General features: G+C 47.3%; 1 protein-coding gene across 1 annotated transcript in view; it reads right to left on the minus strand.

Annotated features, from left to right (window-relative positions):
• chpfa (chondroitin polymerizing factor a) overlaps positions 1-9,308 on the minus strand; it is a 73,481-nt gene extending 64,173 nt beyond the window's left edge. The window contains exon 1 of the mRNA XM_060827774.1: positions 8,467-9,308. Coding sequence (XP_060683757.1) covers positions 8,467-8,738 — 272 coding nt within the window. The 5' untranslated portion in view covers positions 8,739-9,308. The remainder of the gene's footprint in view (positions 1-8,466) is intronic.
• Positions 9,309-22,931: the final 13,623 nt, after the last annotated feature.

Consider the following 22,931-nt stretch of genomic DNA (forward strand, 5'->3'; position numbering starts at 1 on the left):
ATGACTGTATCGGCGCTGCCTCGTGCTCCCACGAGGAGGTTGAACAGTTCATCAACTTTACTAACACCTTCCATCCCGACCTCAAATTCACCTGGACTGTCTCAGACTCCTCCCTCCCCTTCCTAGACCTTTCCATTTCTATCTCAGGCAACCGACTCAACACAGACATCTACTATAAACCGACTGACTCCCACAGCTACCTGGACTACACCTCCTCCCACCCTGCCCCCTGTAAAAACGCCATCCCATATTCCCAATTCCTTCGTCTCCGCCGCATCTGCTCCCAGGAGGACCAGTTCCAACACCGCACAGCCCAGATGGCCTCCTTCTTCAAGGACCGCAGATTCCCCCCAGACATGATCGATGATGCCCTCCACCGCATCTCCTCCACTTCCCGCTCCTCCGCCCTTGAGCCCCGCTCCTCCAACCGCCACCAAGACAGAACCCCACTGGTTCTCACCTACCACCCCACCAACCTCCGCATACAGCGTATCATCCGCCGTCATTTCCGCCACCTCCAAACACACCCCACCACCAGGGATATATTTCCCTCCCCTCCCCTATCAGCATTCCGAAAAGACCACTCCCTCCATGACTCCCTCGTCAGGTCCACACCCCCCACCAACCCAACCTCCACTCCCGGCACCTTCCCCTGCAACCACAGGAAATGTAAAACTTGCGCCCACACCTCCTCCCTCACTTCCCTCCAAGGCCCCAAGGGATCCTTCCATATCTGCCACAAATTCACCTGCACCTCCACACACATCATTTACTGCATCTGCTGCACCCGATGTGGCCTCCTCTATATTGGGGAGACAGGCCGCCTACTTGCAGAACGCTTCAGGGAACACCTCTGGGACGCCTGGACCAACCAACCCAACCACCCCGTGGCTCAACACTTTAACTCTCCCTCCCACTCCACTGAGGACATGCAGGTCCTTGGACTCCTCCATCGCCAGAACATAACAACACGACGGTTGGAGGAAGAGCGCCTCATCTTCCGCCTGGGAACCCTCCAACCACAAGGGATGAACTCGGATTTCTCCAGTTTCCTCATTTCCCCTCCCCCCACCTTGTCTCAGTCGATTCCCTTGAACTCAGCACCGCCCTCCTAACCTGCAATCTTCTTCCTGACCTCTCCGCCCCACCCCACTCCGGCCTATCACCCTCACCTTGACCTCCTTCCACCTATCACATCTCCATCGCCCCTCCCCCTCCCCCAAGTTCCTCCTCCCTACCTTTTATCTTAGCCTGCCTGGCATATTCTCCTCATTCCTGATGAAGGGCTCTGGCCCGAAACGTCGAATATCCTGTTCCTTGGATGCTGCCTGACCTGCTGTGTTTTAACCAGCAACACATTTTCAGCTCTGATCTCCAGCATCTGCAGACCTCACTTTTTACCCACCACTACAGCACCACAGTGACAGACCTGTCTCCACCAGTACTGTACCCCAGTGTTATACAGTGACAGACCTGTCTCCACCAGTACTGTACCCCAGTGTTATACAGTGACAGACCTGTCCCCACCAGTACTGTACCCCAGTGTTACACAGTGACAGACCTGTCCCCATCAGTACTGTACCCCAGTGTTACACAGTGACAGACCTGTCCCCACCAGTACTGTACCCCAGTGTTGTACAGGGACAGACCTGTCCCCACCAGTACTGTACCCCAGTGTTATACAGTGAAAGACCTGTCCCCACCAGTACTGTACCGCAGTGTTATATAGTGACAGACCTGTCCCCACCAGTACTGTACCCCAGTGTTATACAGTGACAGACCTGTCCCCACCAGTACTGTACCCCAGTGTTATACAGTGACAGACCTCTCCACACCAGTACTGTACCCCTGTGTTACATAGTGACAGTCCTGTCCACACCAGTACTGTACCCCTGTGTTACATAGCGACAGTCCTGTCCACACCAGTACTGTACCCCAGTGTTATACAGTGACAGACCTGTCCCCATCAGTACTGCACCCCAGTGTTACACAGTGACAGACCTGTCCCCACCAGTACTGTACCCCAGTGTTATACAGTGACAGACCTGTCCCCACCAGTACTGTACCCCAGTGTTACACAGTGACAGACCTGTCCCCACCAGTACTGTATCCCAGTGTTGTACAGTGACAGACCAGTCCCCACCAGTACTGTACCCCAGTGTTACACAGTGACAGACCTGTCCCCACCAGGACTGTACCTAGTGTTATACAGTGACAGACCTGTCCCCACCAGTACCGTACCCCAGTGTTGTACAGTGACAGACCAGTCCCCACCAGTACTGTACCCCAGTGTTACACAGTGACAGACCTGTCCCCACCGGTACTGTACCCCAGTGTTGTACAGTGACAGACCAGTCCCCACCAGTACTGTACCCCAGTGTTATACAGTGACAGACCTGTCCCCATCAGCACTGTACTCCTTAATTGTACAGCAACAGACCTGTCCCCACCAGTATTGTACCCCAGTGTTATACAGTGACAGACCTGTCCCCACCAGTACTGCACAACAGTGTTATACAGTGACAGACCTATCCCCACTTGTACTGCACAACAGTGTTATACAGTGACAGACCTGTCCCCATCAGTACTGTACCCCAGTGTTACACAGTGACAGACCTGTCCCCACCAGTACTGTACCTCAGTGTTATACAGTGACAGACCTGCCCCCACCAGTACTGTATCCCAGTGTTATACAGGGACAGACCTGTCCCCACCAGTACTGTACCTCAGTGTTATACAGTGACAGACCTGTCCCCACCAGTACTGTACCCCAGTGTTATACAGGGACAGACCTGTCCCCACCAGTACTGTACCCCAGTGTTATACAGTGACAGACCTCTCCCCACCAGTACTGTACCCCAGTGTTATATAGGGACAATGACAGGTTTGAAAAAAAAGCTCATTTTTATCTTCATTTGTTGGATGATTCGAATATCATTGTATCTATAAAATTTAGTAACAATAGATTGGATCCTTTCATCCAGACCATTGATATAAATTGCAAACAATAACGGTCCCTGCACTGATCGATGAGAACACCCGTTGATCTTTGCCAAGCTGTCAATTACCCATTTGTACCAGCTTTCTGTTTTCTGTTTATTTCCTGCCAATCCTCTATCCAAGCCGATACATTTCTGATCAGCGTGACGGTGGGTTGGTTGGCTTAGTTGGCTGGGAGCTTGGTTTGCGATACCAATTCAGGCCAATAGTGTGCGTTTAATTCTCCCACCAGCTGAGTTGACCATGAGGGATTCTCCTTTTCAACCTCTACCCTCACCCATGGCATGGAGACCCTCAGGTTAACCCCTCCACCAGTTACCCTTTTCCAATGAGGAAGCAGCTCTGTGGTCCTAAGGGATGATGGTGACTTTCCCCTACTCTGCAGATCCTTTCTGGAAATCCTCAGACAACACACCCACTGTTCTCCCTTTATCCTGAGCATGTTTCCCTTTCACAAACCCTTGTTGACTCTGCCCGAATATCTTGAACTTTTCAAAGTGCCCTGTCTTTAATAATAATTTTTAACATTTTCATAATGACTGACGTTCAGTTTATTAATCTGTATCTTCCAGCTTTCTCTGTCTGATTCTCTTTTTCAGAATAAAGCAATTGTATTTGTTATTATTCAATCGAATACAACCTTCCCAAATCAGAGGAATTTTGGAAAATTAAAACTATTGCATCAACTAACTCATGAGTCACTTCTTTTCAGATCCCAGGAAAGATCGTTAGGACTCAAGCACCCACCGGTTCCCAGCTCCAACAATTAACCCAGTCCCACTGCTTGCTTGTTGGTAATTTTCTTAAGTTTCTCTCTCCTTTTGGTTTCCTAATGTTTCTATTTACAAGTCTTATTGAATTCTTTGAGGAGATGACCAAGCATGTGGATGAGGGTAGAGCAGTGGATGTGGTGTACATGGATTTTAGTAAGGCATTTGATAAGGTTTCCCATGCTAGGCTTATGCGGAAAGTCAGGATACATGGGATAGTGGGAAATTTGGCCAGTTGGATAGAGAACTGGCTAACCGGTCGAAGTCAGAGAGTAGTGGTAGATGGTAAATATTCAGCCTGGAGCCCAGTTACAAGTGGAGTTCCGCAGGGATCAGTTCTGGGTCCTCTGCTGTTTGTAATTTTTATTAATGACTTGGAAGAGGGAGTCAAAGGGTGGGTCAGTAAATTTGCAGACGATAAGAAGATTGGTGGAGTTGTGGACAGTGAGGAGGGCTGTTGTCGGCTGCAAAGGGACTTAGATGTGATGCAGAGCTGGGCTGAGGAGTGGCAGATGGAGTTCAACCCTGTCAAGTGTGAGGTTGTCCATTTTGGAAGGACAAATAAGAATGCGGAATACAGGGTTAACGGTAGGGTTCTTAGTCAGGTGGAGGAGCAGAGGGATCCTGGGGTCTATGTTCATACCTCTTTGAAAGTTGCCACTCAGGTGGATAGAGCTTGTAAGAAGGCCTATGGTGTATTAGCGTTCATTAGCAGAGGGATTGAATTCAAGAGTTGTGAGGTGATGTTGCAGTTGTATAGGACCTTTGTAAGGCCACCTTTGGAGTACTGTGTGCAGTTCTGGTCACCTCACTTTAGGAAAGATGTGGAAGCTTTGAAGAGGGTACAGAGGAGATTTACCAGGATGTTGCCTGGAATGGAGAATAGGTCGTATGAGGATAGGTTGAGAGTTCTCGGCCTTTTCTCATTGGAACGGTGAACGATGAGGGGTGACTCGATAGAGGTTTATAAGATGATCAGGGGAATAGATAGAGTAGACAGTCAGAGACTTTTTCCCCGGGTACAACAGAGTGTTACAAGGGGACATAAATTTAAGGTGAAGGGTGGAAGGTATAGGGGGGATGTTAGGGGTAGGTTCTTTACCCAGAGAGTGGTGGGGGCATGGAATGCGCTGCCTGTGGGACTGACAGAGTCAGAATCATTGGTGATCTTTAAGCGGCAATTGGATAGGTACATGGATAGGTACTTAGGCTAGGACAAATGTTCGGCACAACATGGTGGGCCGAAGGGCCTGTTCTGTGCTGGATTGTTCTATGTTCTATTTCTCAGGTGCTTCTGTTCCATCATCAAAACACTCCGGTGAAGCACACACACAATTCCATCCCAGCAACACACACTGGATCGCTCTCGTTAGCTTTCAAATGTTCAGGTGACTATTCATTTTCTCCCAAAGTATTATTTCTAGAAGGTTCTCCATCACCGAAGTGAAACAGACAGTGGGAGGGATGGTTATGTTTAAATCATCTTTTTGAACAACAGGCTAACATTTGCATCTTCCTGTTTCCCGACACCTGCCGAGTCCAGGGAAGACGGAGCGATTATGGCCAATGGCTCAGCAATATCTCGTCCCACACCCTTAGTGCCTTTGATCCCATCTCATCGATCCCTGGGCTTTGTCAATGTAAAGTATCAACAGTCTACCCAAAACTCGTTCCTTATTAACTTTCAACCTGTCTTGCGACAGATTCCCTCGTCTGTCACCATGACCCAAGCGGCATCCTCCCCTTCTGGAAAGATAAAGTATTGATTAAACACCTCAGCCCTGCCCCTGATCCCCCTCTTTGCCTCAATGTAATTCCTCTTCCCAGACTCTAATCACCGCCATTCTGCTCCGGATAACCGAGTGTGAGCTTCCCTCTAAAATTCATTGCATCAATTTACATGGAAACAAATTAGCACAACCCCTGCTCCTGATCACTGAGAGAGATGGGAAATCAGCCAGGAATCCTGCTCCTGATCACTGAGGGAGAGGGGAAATCAGGCAGGAATCCTGCTCCTGATCACTGAGAGAGAGGGGAAATCAGGCAGGAATCCTGCTCCTGATCACTGAGAGAGATGGGAAATCAGCCAGGAATCCTGCTCCTGATCACTGAGGGAGAGGGGAAATCAGACAGGAATCCTGCTCCTGATCACTGAGAGAGAGGGGAAATCAGACAGAAATCCTGCTCCTGATCACTGAGAGAGATGGGAAATCAGCCAGGAATCCTGCTCCTGGTCACTGAGAGAGAGGGGAAATCAGGCAGGAATCCTGCTCCTGATCACTGAGGGAGAGGGGAAATCAGGCAGGAATCCTGCTCCTGGTCACTGAGAGAGATGGGAAATCAGCCAGGAATCCTGCTCCTGATCACTGAGGGAGAGGGGAAATCAGACAGGAATCCTGCTCCTGATCACTGAGAGAGAGGGGAAATCAGGCAGAAATCCTGCTCCTGATCACTGAGAGAGATGGGAAATCAGACAGGAATCCTGCTCCTGATCACTGAGAGAGAGGGGAAATCAGGCAGGAATCCTGCTCCTGATCACTGAGAGAGATGGGAAATCAGCCAGGAATCCTGCTCCTGATCACTGAGGGAGAGGGGAAATCAGGCAGAAATCCTGCTCCTGATCACTGAGAGAGATGGGAAATCAGCCAGGAATCCTGCTCCTGGTCACTGAGAGAGAGGGGAAATCAGACAGGAATCCTGCTCCTGATCACTGAGGGAGAGGGGAAATCAGGCAGGAATCCTGCTCCTGGTCACTGAGAGAGATGGGAAATCAGCCAGGAATCCTGCTCCTGATCACTGAGGGAGAGGGGAAATCAGACAGGAATCCTGCTCCTGATCACTGAGAGAGAGGGGAAATCAGGCAGAAATCCTGCTCCTGATCACTGAGAGAGATGGGAAATCAGCCAGGAATCCTGCTCCTGGTCACTGAGAGAGAGGGGAAATCAGCCAGGAATCCTGCTCCTGATCACTGAGGGAGAGGGGAAATAAGACAGGAATCCTGCTCCTGATCACTGAGGGAGAGGGGAAATAAGACAGGAATCCTGCTCCTGGTCACTGAGAGAGAGGGGAAATCAGGCAGGAATCCTGCTCCTGATCACTGAGAGAGACGGGATATCAGGCAGGAATCCTGCTCCTGATCACTGTCCAGTAACCAGATGCCAGAGAAGGTGTGCATTTTTGGGGGATATTTCTCTCTTGTCATGTAATGTCCTGCATTTCTTTAGCCCTCTGTTCAGTTCTGAAGAAGTAAATATCAGATATAAAACGTTAACTGTGTTTCTCTCTCCACCAACACTGCCAGACCTACTGAATTTCTGCAGCACTTTCTGCTTTAACCTCAAGGAAAAAGTGCTGAAGGCTGTGGATATCCCCTGAGATGGTGGATACACTGGTGAAGGCTGAAGGCTGTGGATATCCACTGAGATGGTGGATACACTGGTGAAGGCTGAAGGCTGTGGATATCCCCTGAGATGGTGGATACACTGGTGAAGGCTGAAGGCTGTGGATATCCCCTGAGATGGTGGATACACTGGTGAAGGCTGAAGGCTGTGGATATCCCCTGAGATGGTGGATACACTGGTGAAGGCTGAAGGCTGTGGATATCCCCTGAGATGGTGGATACACTGGTGATTATCTTTCAAAGGTCAGAGATTCTGGAAAGGTTCCTGCGGATTGGAGGGTGACAAATATAACCGCCTGATCTACGATGGGAGGGGAATTGGAGAACACACAGCATTCAGGAAAATACTGGAATATATGTGATAACTTGACATTTCAAAACAAATAGGAAACTGGGCAGGGTCAGTGAGGATTTCGAAAAAAGAAATCGTGTTTAACAAGACAGTCAGAGTTCCTCCTGTTGAAGAAATCCCATTTCCAAAAGACCAGAAGAAAGAGGGATAGAGTTGGCCTTCGGCCCATCGAATCTGCTGCACCAATACATGAGATCATGGTTGACCTGATCATCCTCAATCCCACTTTCCTGCCTATCCCCCTTAGCCCTCCGTCCCCTTCCTGATTAAAAATCTGTCTCCATCAGTCTTGAATTTACTGAGTGACCCAGCCCCGACAGCCCTCTGTAGGAAAGAATTCCACAGATTCACTCCCCTCTGAGAGGAGGAATCCCTCCCCATCTCTGTCTTCAATGGGTGACCCCTTACTCTGAGATGATGCACCACCGTTGACCCAATCCCATTCCCTCGCACATTCACCATATCATTCTTCAATCCAACCCCAAAACCACTCCCATATTCCAATCCAATTCCCCCTAGTTCAATCACACTCAACCCTTTCCCCATCCCAATTCCATCTGATTCCGTTATCCTAGTTCAATTGCCTTATCCAGTCCCTTATCCTCAATAGAGGAGAGCCCTTCCTGAAGAAGGGCTTATGCCTGAAACGTCGATTCTCCTGCTCCTTTAATGCTGTCTGACCTGCTGTGCTTTTCCAGCAACACATTTTTCAGCTCTTATCCCCAATCCCAAACACATTCCCATATCCCAGTCATAATCATAGAGTCATAGAGATGTACAACATGGAAACAGACCCCTCGGTCCAACCCGTCCATGCCGACCAGATATCCCAACCCAATCTAGTCCCACCTGCCAGCACCCAGCCCCTATCCCGCCAAACCCTTCCTATTCCTATCTCGATGCTGTAATTGTCCCAGCCCCCTCCCACCTCCCCATGTCCTTACCTGACAGTCTTCTTCCCTTGGTTTTTCACATTTGCTGCTTTATACGGGACGATCCGGGGTTCAAATTCCTGCCGCTTGGATTCACTCTCTCCACCAGGAGCAGCTGCCACGGAGCTGGGCTTCCTGCCCCGGATCCCGGCTCCTTCCCGAGGCTGGGAACAAGGTTCATCTCCCCAGCCACTGCTCAATAGACTCAGTGTGAATCCCAGAGAGATTCCGATTACTACTGGACCAACTGGCCGCACTAGGGCCAGGATCATGGAGAGACGCATCCTGACCGGGAATCACTCGGAATTGTGGGAACTACTGGGAATTGTAGGAATCACTGTGAAACAGAATGACTGGGAATGTCTGGGATCATGGAATCACCAGGAGTCACTGGGAACTGCAATCCCTGGGAATCAGCAGGCATAGGGAATGACCAGGAATAACCTTGAACAGTCTGGAATAATCGGGAATAACTGGGAATTACCAAAAACAATCAGGAAAAACAGGAATCACTGGAAACTGGGAATCTTCGGGAATAGGGAGTCACTGGGAATCACAGGGAATGTGGGATCACCAGGACTGGCTGGGCACATTCGGGATCACTGGGAATCCCCGGGATCCGATCGCGGAATCTCGATCCCTTTAATGTGCCGCTTGCTCCTTTGTTACAAACAGCGCAGGCGGAGGGATCCCACTCCCTCCCTCTATCCCACACTCCCTCCCTCTATCCCTCTCTCTCTCTATCCCTCCCTCCCGGAGTTTTCCCTATCCCACTTTGCTCTCTCACTCTCTCTCTGCCTGTCTCGCCGCGGGTCTCTCTCTCTCTCTGTTCCTTTCTCCTTCTCTCTCTCTCTCTCTCTGTTTGAAACTTTCTCCTGACGTGTCACCTCCTCGCTCCTCCTCCCGAACGTCACTTCTGAGCCTGGGATCCTGCTCCAGGCTGATCCCAAGGAAAGGTCCCAATTACAGAGAGAGAGAGAGAGAGAGGCGATCCCTCAGAAAGACAGAGGGATCCCAGTCACCCAGAGAGAGAGATCTCAGAGAGAGATCAAAGTCTCAGGGAGATAGAGATCCCAAAGAGATGGTTTAGAGATGGTGTTGGATCAAGAGATGGGACCAAGATCCCCAGAGAGATAATCCAGTTCTGGGGAGAGCGATCTCAGAGACATCCAGCCCCAAAGAGATATAGATCCCAGAGAGAGATCACAGAGAGAGATTGCAGAGAGAGATCCCAGAGAGAGATTCCAGAGAGAGATCCCAGAGAGTGATCGCAGAGAGAGATCGCAGAGAGAGATCCCAGAGAGAGATCATGGAGAGAAATCCCAGAGAGAGATCATGGAGAGAGATCGCAGAGAGAGATCCCAGAGAGTGATCTCAGAGAGAGATCCCAGAGAGTGATCGCAGAGAGAGATCCCAGAGAGAGATCATGGAGAGAAATCCCAGAGAGAAATCGCAGAGAGAAATCACAGAGAGAGATCGCAGAGAGAAATCCCAGAGAGAGATCTCAGAGAGAGATCCCAGAGAGTGATCTCAGAGAGAGATCCCAGAGAGTGATCTCAGAGAGAGATCCCAGAGAGTGATCGCAGAGAGAGATCCCAGAGAGAGATCGCAGAGAGAGATCGCAGAGAGTGATCCCAGAGAGTGATCCCAGAGAGAGATCCCAGAGAGAGATCCCAGCGAGAGATCGCAGAGAGTGATCCCAGAGAGAGAGGTCGCAGAGAGAGATCGCAGAGAGAGATTCCAGAGAGAGATCACGGAGAGAGATCGATGAGAGTGATCCCAGAGATCTCTCTTTAGAATGCCCCTACACTCTTGATACAGTTGAAGACATTCAACTGAACCAAGTTGTCTAAATCTAAAATAAGATTCTCTTTTATTCTGGACTAGAGCCTCAATATCTTTATTCATCAAAGAAGAACAAAGAGCACAAAAAATTTACAGCCCAGGAACAGGCCCTTCGGCCCTCCAAGCCTGAGCCGATCCAAATCCACTGTCTCAAAATGTCACCCAATCCCTAAGCATCTGTCTCCCTCTGCTCCCCACCTACTCATTCATCTGTCCAGATGCATCTTAAATTAATCTACCGTGCCTGCCTCTACCATCTCTGTTGGCAACGCGTTCCAAATGCCCACCACCCTCTGAGTAAAGCATTTTCCTCATGTATCCCCCTTAAACTTTTCTCCTCTCTGACCTCTCGTTATTGAATCCTTCACCCTGGGAAAAAGCTTGTCCCTACCCACCCTGTCTGTACCCTTCATGAGGTTTTCAACCTCAATCAGGTTCCCCCTCAATCTTTTTTCTAATAAAAACAAACCTAACCTACTCAGCCTCTCTTCATAGCTAGCACCTTCCATACCAGGCACCATCCTCGTAAACCTTCTCTGCACCCTCTCCAAAGCGTCCACATCCTTTTGGTAATGTGGCGCCCAGAACTGTACACAGTATTCTAAATGTGGCCGAACCAATTTCTTGTACAATTTTAAAATGACCTGCCAGCTCTTGTACTCAATACCCCGTCCAGTGAAGGCAAGCGTACTATATGCCTTCTTGACCACTCTATCCACCTGTGCAGCAACCTTCAGGGTACAATGGACCTGCACTCCCAGATCTCTCTGCTCATCAACTTTTCCCAAGGCTCTTCCATTCATTGTATAATTCGCTCTAGAATTAGTCTTGCTGAAATGCATCACCTCACATTTGTCTGGATTGAAATCCATCTGCCACTTTTCCGCCCAACTCTCCAGTCTGTCTATATCCTCCTGTATTCTCTGACAGTCCCTTATGCTCTCTGCTACTCCACCAATCTTCGTGTCATCTGCAAACTTGCTGATCATACCAACAGTGCCCTCTTCCAGATCATTTATGTATATCACAAACAACAGTGACCCCAACACTGACCCCTGTGGGACACCCACTGGGCACCTTTCTCCATTTCGAGAAACTCCCTTCAACTACTACTCTCTGTCTCCTGTTGCTCAACCAGATCTTTATCCACCTGCTAGAACACCCTGCACACCATGTGACTTCACTTTCTCCATTAGTCTACAATGGGGAACCTTATCAAACACCTTACTAAAGTCCACGTATATGACATCAACAGCCCCTCCTTCATCTATCAACTTGGTCACTTCCTCAAAGAATTTACTCATCAATTGTTCCTTAATCTTACCAGTCCCACCCTTCACTCTAAGAGAAACAAAATACCTCTGAATTCTCACCATTGCACTCTCGAATGCCTCCCACTTGTCAGATGTCCCTTTACCTGCGAACAGCCTACTCCAATCAAAGTTTTGAAAGTTCTTGTCTTATATCATTAAAATTTACTTTACATCAATTAAAAATTTAACTTTAATGGAAGACTTTTCCATAACCATTTTGAAACTAATAGAATCACGATTGCTAGATCCAAAGTGTTCCCCCACTTTTATTTCAGTCACCTGCCCTGCCTTATTGCCTAAAAGAACGTCTAAATTCTCTCCTTCTCTATTAGGAGCATCCATATATTGATAAAGGAAATTTTCTTGGACACATTTGGCAAATTCTTCAACATCCAAACCTTTAACACTATGGTCGTCCCAGTCAATGTTTGGAAAATTCAAATCCCCCTTTTATTACAAACTTATTATGCTTACATATATCTGAGATCTCCCTACACATTTGTTTCATGTTTTCCCACTTGCTATTTATTAGGGGCCTATAGTACAATCCCATCAAAGTCATCTTTCCTTTCTATTTAGTAATTTCTGCCCCATATTTTCACCGGACGGTTTTCATGACAGCAATAATGTATTCCTTAATCAAAAACATCAACGCCCTCACCCCCTCCCCCTTTGTTGCATCCTTTCCTATCATTCCTATAGCAAATAAAACCCAGAACATTGAGCTGCCAGTCTCGGTCCATCATTTTTTCTTTATTTATTCACGGGATGAGGGCATCACTGGATAGGTCAGTATTTATTACCCAATCCTAATTGCCCATGGCTCCGAAACTCAATCCCTCTACCAATAACTGCTAACATACCAAATACCTTCTTAACAACTCTATCAGTAAAAAATGAGGTCTGCAGATGCTGGAGATCACAGCTGCAAATGTGTTGCTGGTCAAAGCACAGCAGGTTAGGCAGCATCTCAGGAATAGAGAATTCCTGATGAAGGGCTTATGCTCGAAACGTCGAATTCTCTATTCCTGAGATGCTGCCTAACCTGCTGTGCTTTGACCAGCAACACATTTGCAGCTAACAACTCTATCAACCTGGGTGGCAACTTTCAGAGATGTTTGGACATGGACACCAAGATCTCTCTTCTCATTTACATTGCCAAGAATCTTACCATTAGCCCAATACTCATTATTCCTGTTACTCCTTCCAAAGTGAATCACCTCACACTTTTCCACATTAAACTCCATTTCCACCTCCCAGCCCAGCTCTGCAACTTATCAATGTCTCTCTGTAACCTGCAACATCCTTCAACACTATCCACAACTCCACCGACCTTCATGTCATCACAAATTTACTAACCCATCCTTCTACACCCTCATCCAGATCGTTTATAAAAATGACAAACAGCAGTGGACCCCAAACAGACCCTTGTGGTTACATCTCTAGTAACTAAACTCCAGGATGAACATTTCCCATCAACCACCACCCTCTGTCTTCTTTCAGCTAGTCAATTTATGATCCAAACCGCTAAATCACCCTCAATCCCATGGCTCTGTATTTTGTACAATAGCCTACAGTGGGGAACCTTATCAAACCCCTTACTGAAATCCATATACACCACATCAACTGCTTTACCCTCATCTACCTGTTTGATCACCTTTTCAAAGAACTCAGTAAGGTTTGTGAGTCACAACCCCTACCCTTCACAAAACCGTGTTGACTATCTCTAATCAACTTATTCCTCTCTAGATGATTATAAATCCTATCTCTTGTTGTGGTTCTGCTCGCCGAGCTGGAAGTTTTTGCTGCAAACGTTTCGTTCCCTGGCTAGGGAACATCATCAGTGCTGTTGGAGCCTCGTGTGAAGCGCTGCTTTGATGTTTCTTCCGGTATTCATATTGGTTTGTTCTTGCCGCTTCCGGGTGTCAGTTTCAGCTGCAGTGATTTATATGTGGGGTCCAGGTCGATGTGTCTGTTGATGGATGTTCTTGCCGTTTCTGGGTGTCAGTTTCAGCTGTAGTGGTTTGTATATGGTGTCCAGGTCAATGTGTCTGTTGATGGAGTTTGGGGATGAATGCCATGCTTCTAGGAATTCTCTGGCTGTTCTCTGTCTGGCTTGTCCTATGATAGTGGTGTTTTCCCAGTCAAATTCATGTTGCTGGTTGTCTGAGTGTATGGCTACTAGAGATAGCTGGTCGTGTCGTTTTGTGGCTAGCTGATGTTCATGGATGCGGATTGTTAGCTGTCTTCCTGTTTGTCCTATATAGTGTTTTGTGCAGTCCTTGCATGGTATTTTGTAAACTACGTTAGTTTGGCTCATGCTGGGTATTGGGTCCTTTGTTCTAGTGAGTTGTTGTCTGAGCGTGGATGTTGGCTTGTGTGCTGTTATGAGTCCTAAGGGTCGCAGTAGTCTGGCTGTCAGTTCTGAGACGCTCCTGACGTATGGTAGAGTGGCTAGTCCTTTTGGTTGTGGCATGTCCTCGTTCCTCGGTCTATCTCTTAGGCATCTGGTGATAAAGTTGCGTGGGTATCCGTTTTTGGCGAATACCTTGTATAGATGTTCCTCTTCCTCTTTTCGCAGTTCTGGTGTACTGCAGTGTGTTGTGGCCCTCTTGAATAGTGTCCTGATGCAGCTTCGTTTGTGTGTGTTGGGGTGGTTACTTTCATAGTTTAAGACTTGGTCTGTGTGTGTTGGTTTCCTGTGTACCCTTGTGGTGAATTCTCCGTTGGGTGTTCTCTCTACTAACACGTCTAGGAATGGGAGTTGGCTATCCTTTTCCTCTTCTCATGTGAATCGGATTCCTGTGAGTGTGGCGTTGATGATTCGGTGTGTTTTTTTCTATATCTGTGTTTTTGATGATTACAAAGGTGTCATCAACATATCTGATCCAGAGTTTGGGTTGGATTTGTGGTAGGGCTGTATGTTCTAACCTTTGCATAACTGCCTCTGCTATGAGTCCCGAGATTGGTGATCCCTAGCCAGGGAACGAAACGTTTGCAGCAAAAACTTCCAGCTCGGCGAGCAGAACCACAACAACGGATACCCGAGCTACAAATCTTCAATCAGATTTTAAATCCTATCTCTTATAACCTTTTCCAACACTTTACCCACAACTGAAGTAAGGCTCACTACCCTATAATTACCAGGGTGGTCCTGACTCCCCTTCTTGAACAAGGGGACAACGTTTACTATCCTCCAGCCTTCTGGCACTATTCCTGTAGATAATGATAACATTAAGATCAAAGCCAAAGGCTCAACAATCTCCTCCCTGGCTTCCCAGAGAAGCCTCGGATAAATCCCATCCAGCCCAGGGGACTTTCATATTTTCTAGAATTGTTAACACCTCCTCTTTATGAACCTCAATCCCATCCAGTCTAATAGCCTGCATCTCAGTATTCTCCTCAATAACATTGTTTTTTTACCATTGTGAATACCAATGAAAAATATTCATTTAGCGCTTGCCCATCTCCTCTGACTCCGCTCACAACTTCCCCCCCACTGTTATTGATTGGCCATAACCTTACTCTAGTCATTCATTTATTCCTGATATACCTGTAGAAAGCTTTAGGGTTTTCCTTGATCCTATCCTCCAACAAATTCTCATCTCCCCTCCTGGTTCTTCTGAGCTCTCTCTTTCGGTCTATCCTGGCTAACGTGTAACTCTCAAGTGCCCTAACTGAGCCTTCACGTCCCATCCTAACATAAGCCTTCTTCTTCCTCTTGACGGGAGATTCAACTTGTTAGTAAACCACGGCTCCCTTACTCGACCACCCCTCCCTGCCTGACAGGTACATACCTATCAAGGACACAAAATAGATGTTCTTTGAATAAGCTCCACATTTCAATTGTGTCCATCCCGTCCAGTTTCCTTCCCATCCTATGCTTCCTAAATCCTGCCTAATTGCATCATAATTGCCTTTCCCCCAGCTATATCTCTTGCCCTGTGGTATATACATATCCCTTTCCATTGCTAAAGTAAACATAATTGAAGTATGGTCACTATCACCCAACTGCTCACCAAATCTAACACCTGGCCGAGTTCATTACCCAGTACCAAATCCAATGTGGCCTCGCCCCCTGTTGGCCTGTCTACGTACTGTGTCACACATTGTGTGCCCTTCTGCACACATTGGACAAAAACTGACCCATCTAAAGTACTTGAACTATAGTATTCCCAATCAATATTTGGAAAGTTAAATTCCCTCATAACAACTACCCTTTTACTGTTGCTCCTATTGAGAATTATCTTTGCTATCCTTTCCTCTACATCTCTGGAACTATTCGGAGGCCTATAGAAAACTCCCATGAGGGTGACCTCTCCTTTCCTGTTTCTAAACTCAGCCCATAATACCTCAGTAGATGAGTTCTCAAACATACTTTCTGCTACCATAAAACTGTACTTGACTAACAATGCCACACTCCCCCTCTTTTACCAACTTCCCTGTAATTAATGAAATATCTAAACTCTGGAACCTGCAACAGCCATCCCTGTCCCTGCTCTATCCATGTCTCTGAAATGGCCACAACATCGAAGTCCCAGGTACCAATCCATGCTGCAAGCTCACCCACCTTATTCCAGATGTTCCTGGTGTTAAAGTAGACACATTTCAAACCACCTTCCTGATTGCTGGTGAACTCTTGCAACCTTGAAACCATATTTCTGACCTCACTACTCTCAACCTCCTGGACACTGGAACTACAATGTAGGTTCCCATCCTCCTGCTGAGTTAATTTAAACCCTCCCAAAGAGCATTAGCAAATCCACCCCCCCTCCCCCCATGATATTGGTACCCCTCTGGTTCAGATGAAGACCATCCTGCTTGTAGAGATCCCACCTACCCCAGAAAAAGCCCCAATCATCCAGGAATCCAAAACCCTCCCTCCTGCACCATCCCTGTAGCTATGTGTTCAACTTCTCTCTTTCCCTATTCCTCGCCTCACTCGGCACAACATCATGGGCCGAAGGCCTGTTCTGTGCTGTACTTTTCTACGTGGCACTAAGCTTCCACCCGAGTTCCCTGAATTTCTGCCTTAAATCCCCATACCATTTCCTACGTATGTCGTTGGTGCCTATGTGGACCCAGGCTTGGGGCTGCTCCCCCTCCCTCTCATGGATTCCCAAAACACGATCCGAGACATCACAGACCCTGGCACCTGGGAGGCAACACACCAACCGTGAGTCTCTCTCGTTCCCACCGAACCTCCTGTCTGTCCCCTTAACTACGGAGTCCCCAATGACTAATGCTCTGCTCCTCTTCCCCCTTCCCCTCTGAGCAACAGGGACGGACTCTGCGCCAGAGACCTGTACATCATGGTTTACCCCTGGTAAGTCGTATCCCAACTGTAACCAAGATGGTAGACTTGGACAATGGATTCATGGTCATCATTAAACTCCTAATTCCAGATTTTGATTGAATTCAAATTCGACAATCTGCCATGGTGGGATTTGAACGTTATCTGGGTCTCTGGATTTAACATTCTTGCTATAACACCACCCAGCTAATGCATCCCTGCCTCAGCCAGGGTTTTGTAATATCTATGGCGTCCCATTCCCATGTTCATAAACTGGTCCTGAGTTCATCAGCCTTACAGACCCCTTGCATTGTAATAAATGCAATTTAGTTTGAGTCATACAGTCACACAACATAGTAACAGACCCTTCGATCCATCCAGTCTATACCGACCATAAACCCAAATTAAAATTAAACCAGACCTCCCTGGCCTAGACATGAACCACATCGCTCCAAACCTCTCTTATTCATGTCCTTATCCAAATGTCTGTTAAACATTGTAACTGTAGCCACATCCAGCATTTCCTCGAGAAATTCATCCCACACATGAACCACTCTCTGTGTAAAAAAAGTTGTTCCTCGTGTCCTTTTTAAATCTCTCTCCTCCCATCGTAAAAATATACCACCCCCCAGTCTTGAAATCCCCCATCATAGGAAAAAGACACCTGCCATTCACTTTGCCTACACCCTTCATGATATTAAAAACCTCTACAAGGTCACCCCTCAACCTCTAATGCTCCAGCGCACAGAGTCACAGCCTGTGCAGCCTCTCCCTGCAACGACCTTGTGTTAACTCGACTTCTTTTGTCACCTTGACCCTGTGCTGTCCACTCGCAGCCTGTCAGCCAATGGGAAACCCTCTCTTGTTATTTCAGGTTACCCCAGCTATTCATAATTTTGCTTTGCTTCTTAATAAATTCCCCAACACCTCGTACAGTCATAGCCTTATACACATCTACAGCACAGAAAAGGCCCTTCAGTCTACTGAGCCTGTGCTAATCAAACTCAACCACCTAGCTATCCTAACTCCACTCTCCAGCATTGTATACTTTGACATCGCAAGTAAGCATCCAAACACATCCCACATCTACCATTCTTACAACAGTCATAGTGTCATAGAGATGTACAGCATGGAAACACACCTTCAGTCCAACCTGTCCATGCCAACCAGATATCCCAACCCAATCTAGTCCCACCTGCCTGCACCCGGCCCATATCCCTCCAAACCCTTCCTATTCATATACCTTTTAAATGTTGTAATTGTACCAGCCTCCACCACATCCTCTGGCAGCTCATTCCATGCACGTACCACCCTCTGTGTGAAAAAGTTGTCCCTTAGGTCTCTTTTATATCTTTCCCCTCTCACCCTAAACCTATGCCCTCTAGTTCTGGACTCCCCGACCCCAGGGAAAAGACTTTGCCTATTTATCCTAGCCATGCCTCTCATAATTTTGTAAACCTCTATAAGGTCACCCCTCAGCCTTCGACGCTCCAGGGAAAGCAGCCCCAGCCTGTTCAGCCTCTCCCTATAGCTCAAATCCTCCAACCCTGGCAACATCCTTGTAAATCTTTTCTGAACCCTTTCCAGTTTCACAACATCTTTCCGATAGGAAGGAGACCAAATTGCATGCAATATTCCAACAGTGGCCTAACCAATGTCCTGCGCAGCCGCAACATGACCTCCCAACTCCTGTACTCAATACTCTGACCAATAAAGAAAAGCATACCAAACGTTTTCTTCACTATCCTATCTACCTGCAACTCCACTTTCCAGGAGCTATGAACCTGCACTCCAAGGTCTCTTTGTTCAGCAACACTCCCTAAGACCTTACCATTAAATGTATAAGTCCTGCTAAGATTTGCTTTCCCAAAATGCAGCACCTCACATTTATCTGAATTAAACTCTATCTGCCACTTCTCAGCCCATTGGACCATCTGATCGAGATCCTGTTGTAATCTGAGGTAACCCTCTTCGCTGTCCACTACACCTCCAATTTTGGTGTCATCTGCAAACTTACTAACTGTACCTCTTATGCTCGTATCCAAATCATTTATGTAAATGACAAAAAGTAGAGGACCCAGCACCGATCCTTGTGGCACTCCACTGGTCACAGGCCTCCAGTCTGAAAAACAACCCTCCACCACCACCCTCTGTCTTCTACCTTTGAGCCAGTCCTGTATCCAAATGGCGAGTTCTCCTTGTATTCCATGAGATCTAACCTTGCTAATCAGTCTCCCATGGGGAACCTTGTCGAACGCCTTACTGAAGTCCATACAGATCACATCTACTGCTCTGCCCTCATCAATCTTCTTTGTTACTTCTTCAAAAAACTCAATCAAGTCAGTTCCAGATTCCCACCTCCCCGCCTAACCTCCCTGTCTTTTACATTGAATCTGTGCCCTCTGGTTATTGATCCCTTTATCACGGGAAAACTTTCTTCCTATCCAACCCATCCATGATTTGGAGATGCCAGTGTTGAACTGGGGTGTACAAAGTTAAAAATCACACAACACCAGGTTATAGTCCAACAGGTTTAATTGGAAGCACACTAACTTTCGGAGCAACACTCCTTCATCAGGTGGTAGTCAGGTGAAAGCTAGCGTGCTTCCAATTAAACCTGTTGGACTATAACCTGGCATTGTGTGATTTTTAACTTTATCCTATCCATGCCCACCATATTTTTTATATCTCAATCATGTTCCCCCTGCCTCAGTCTCCTCTACAGTTGGCAGTTTCTCCAATGAATCCATCCAAGTCAAGTCCCTCACACTTGGAGCTATCCCTGTTAATGTATTTTTTTTGTCTTTATTGATCTCTTTATGAAACCTTCACGTCTCCTTCCAAACCTGTGGCGTCTCGAACCAGATATATTGCTCTACACAGAATCACTGAGAAGAAATAAGGATACAAACAAGATCAACTTGTCTCATGTTGACACCAAATCTGACACCACAGGTATGCCCAGGTATGCCCAGGATGCGGGCTAGGAGGAGGCTGGTTTGAGTTGTCATATGTTGGGAATTGTTGAGTGCGGTGCCTAACTGACAGTGAGTGCAATGAGTCCAGCAACAAAATGAGAAATGATTAAGGAACATTCGCCTCTGAACTCCTCCACATCCACCCGGATATTTCAGAAACATATTCACTGCTGCCTCTGGCCTGAGTTCAAACCCCCATCCCCCACCATGGGCCCTGGATTAAGTCAGGAAGCCTGACTGAAAACAAACATAATTTATTATTGCTTCTGCATTCAACAGGGTTATGGCTGGTCCAATATAACCACACCTCCCCTTTTTCTACCTGTCCCTGTAACACTTGATTTCCTGACTAATCAAGAGTCCAATCCTCTCATTAATTAGACATGAGGACTCTGACCCCTCCGCTACACTTTCGAAGCATTCTTCAGAGTTACTACAGACTCGAACTCTCTTGTGTCTTTCTTTTCTAATTGATGTGCCCTCCCCACATTCTTCCCCATCAAACCCTCCGAATACACTGCTACTAAGAACTCCTCCACTCCCCCTCTCTACCAGGATAAAGTCACCCTTAATGGAATAAGCAAATCTCTCTACTAAGATATTGGTCCTTTTCCAATTTAGATTAGACCCATCCTTTTTTAAAGGTCTTTTCTTTCCCAAAATACATTCCAATTGTCTAAAAACCTGAATCCCTGAAACAATACACCAGCTCTTCAGCCATTAATTTATCTCCTTTCACCATTTTTTTCCTTCCCTCGTTTGAGTTTGGCATTGGGAGTAAAGCAGAAATTACAATTTTTAAAATTCTAATTTTTAATTTTCTACCTAACCTCTTATATTCACTCTGTACTGCTTTAATCTCTTCCCTAAGAATGGCATTCCTTCTAATCTGTACAATAATTACCGGCTCCCCTGTAGAGACAGATCCCGGCCACAGAATAATATAGGTCCCTGGGTGAGAGAGTGCCATAGAGAGATGACAATAGAGAGAGAGAGAGAGAGAGAGATACCAGGCCCAGCGGGATGGCAAAGATAGCAGGGAAAACCCCAGAATGAGAAAGAGACATAACTCAAAGCTAATGATTGATTTCAAAGAGTGATCCTGAACAGAAAGCATGTGTGAAAAGATCACGGAGAGGGCCCAGGCTGTGATATCCTCTCAGGATATTCCAGGCAGAGATTCAACAAATCCCAGAGCCAAACCCAAACGCATCGATTTTCAAGGATGATGAAAACTTGGGCGATTACTGGTTGGGAAAGAAGTTCCTGTCTGAAAGTCAAAAGATAAAAACAATTGTAAGGCCATTAGAAACGGCAACAGAATTAGGCCATTTGGCCCATCAGGTCTGCTCCAGCAATCAATCATGGCTGATTGGCTTCTTAGCAGAAGCAATGGCTGTGTGATATTGTTATTACTAGATTCCTTCTAATCCAGGTAATGTCCTGGGTATCCAGGTCCAAATCCCACCACAGCAGGTAGTGCCAATTGAATTCAATTTTTAAAATATCTGGAATTAAGAATCTAATGATGATCATGAATCTATTGCCGATTGCCAGAAAATCCCATCTGGTTCACTAATGTCCTGCAGGGAAGAAAACTGGCATCATTCCCTGGTCTGGTCTACATGTGACTCCAGACCCACAGCAATGGGGTTCATTCTTACCTGACCTGACCTCATCTTACCTTTCAATCACAACCCCCTCATCATTCTCAACCCCATGGTCTACAGACCCAGAGTCCTCAACCACTCCTCATACGACAAACCCTTCAACCCCGGGATCATTCCTGTAAACTTCCTCCGGACCCTCTCCATTGCCTTCCTTAGATACGGGGCCCAAAACTGCTCACAGTATTCCAGATGCAGGCTGTCCAGAGCCTTATACATCCTCAGCGGGCAATCTCTGCTCTTGTATTCTAGCCCCCTTGAAATGAATGCTAACATTGTGTTTGCCTTTCTACCATCTGAACCTGCACGTTAACCTTAAGAGAACTCCGCACTTGGACTCATAAATATCTGAAGCCTTTCCCCATTTAGAAAATAATCTCTGTCTCTATTCTTTCTACCAAAGTGCATACCCTCACAGTTTCCCATATTGTATTCTATCTGTCACGTATGTGCTCACTCTCCCGGCGTGTCCAGGTCCTTCTGCAGCCTCCCCACTTCCTCACCACCCCCCGTCCCTCTACCTGTCTTTGTATGATCTGTAAATTTAGCAACAATGCCCTCAGTTCCTTCGTCCAGAGCGTTAATGTATAATTGTGGTCCCAACACTGACCCCTGTGAAACTCCACTCATCACCAGCTGCCATCCTGAAAAGCCCCCTTTATCCCCAATCCCAGCCTTCTGCCAGCCAGCCAATCCTCTATCCAGGCCAGTACCTTGTCCCGAACACCATGGGCTCTTATCTGCTTTAACAGCCTCCTGTATGACACCTTGTGGGGGGTGTTGCAGTGTGTGGGGGTACAGTGACCGTGGGGGTGTCAGTGAGGGTGGGGGGTGTTGTAACGTGAGGGGGTACAGTGAGTGTGGGGGTGTCAGTGAGTGTGGAGGGTGTTGCGGTGTGTGGGGGTACAGTGAGTGTGGGGGTGTCAGTGAGGGTGGGGGGTGTTGCTGTGTGTGGGGGTACAGTGAGTGTGGGGGTGTCAGTGAGGGTGGGGGGTGTTGCAGTGTGTGGGGGTGTCAGTGAGGGTGGGGGGTGTTGCAGTGTGTGGGGGTGTCAGTGAGTGTGGGGGTGTCAGTGAGGGTGGGGGGTGTTGCAGTGTGTGGGGGGTGTCAGTGAGGGTGGGGGTGTCAGTGAGGGTGGGGGGTGTCAGTGAGGGTGGGGGTGTTGCAGTGTTTAGATTACATACAGATTACTTACTGTGGAAACAGGCCCTTCGGCCCAACAAGTCCACACCGACCCAGCGAAGCGCAACCCACCCATACCCCTACATATACCCCTTACCTAACACTACGGGCAATTTAGCATGGCCAATTCACCTGACCCGCACATCTTTGGACTGTGGGAGGAAACCGGAGCACCCGGAGGAAACCCACACAGACACGG

Source organism: Hemiscyllium ocellatum, chromosome 7 (genome assembly GCF_020745735.1).
Source record: "Hemiscyllium ocellatum isolate sHemOce1 chromosome 7, sHemOce1.pat.X.cur, whole genome shotgun sequence".
NCBI lineage: Eukaryota > Metazoa > Chordata > Chondrichthyes > Orectolobiformes > Hemiscylliidae > Hemiscyllium > Hemiscyllium ocellatum.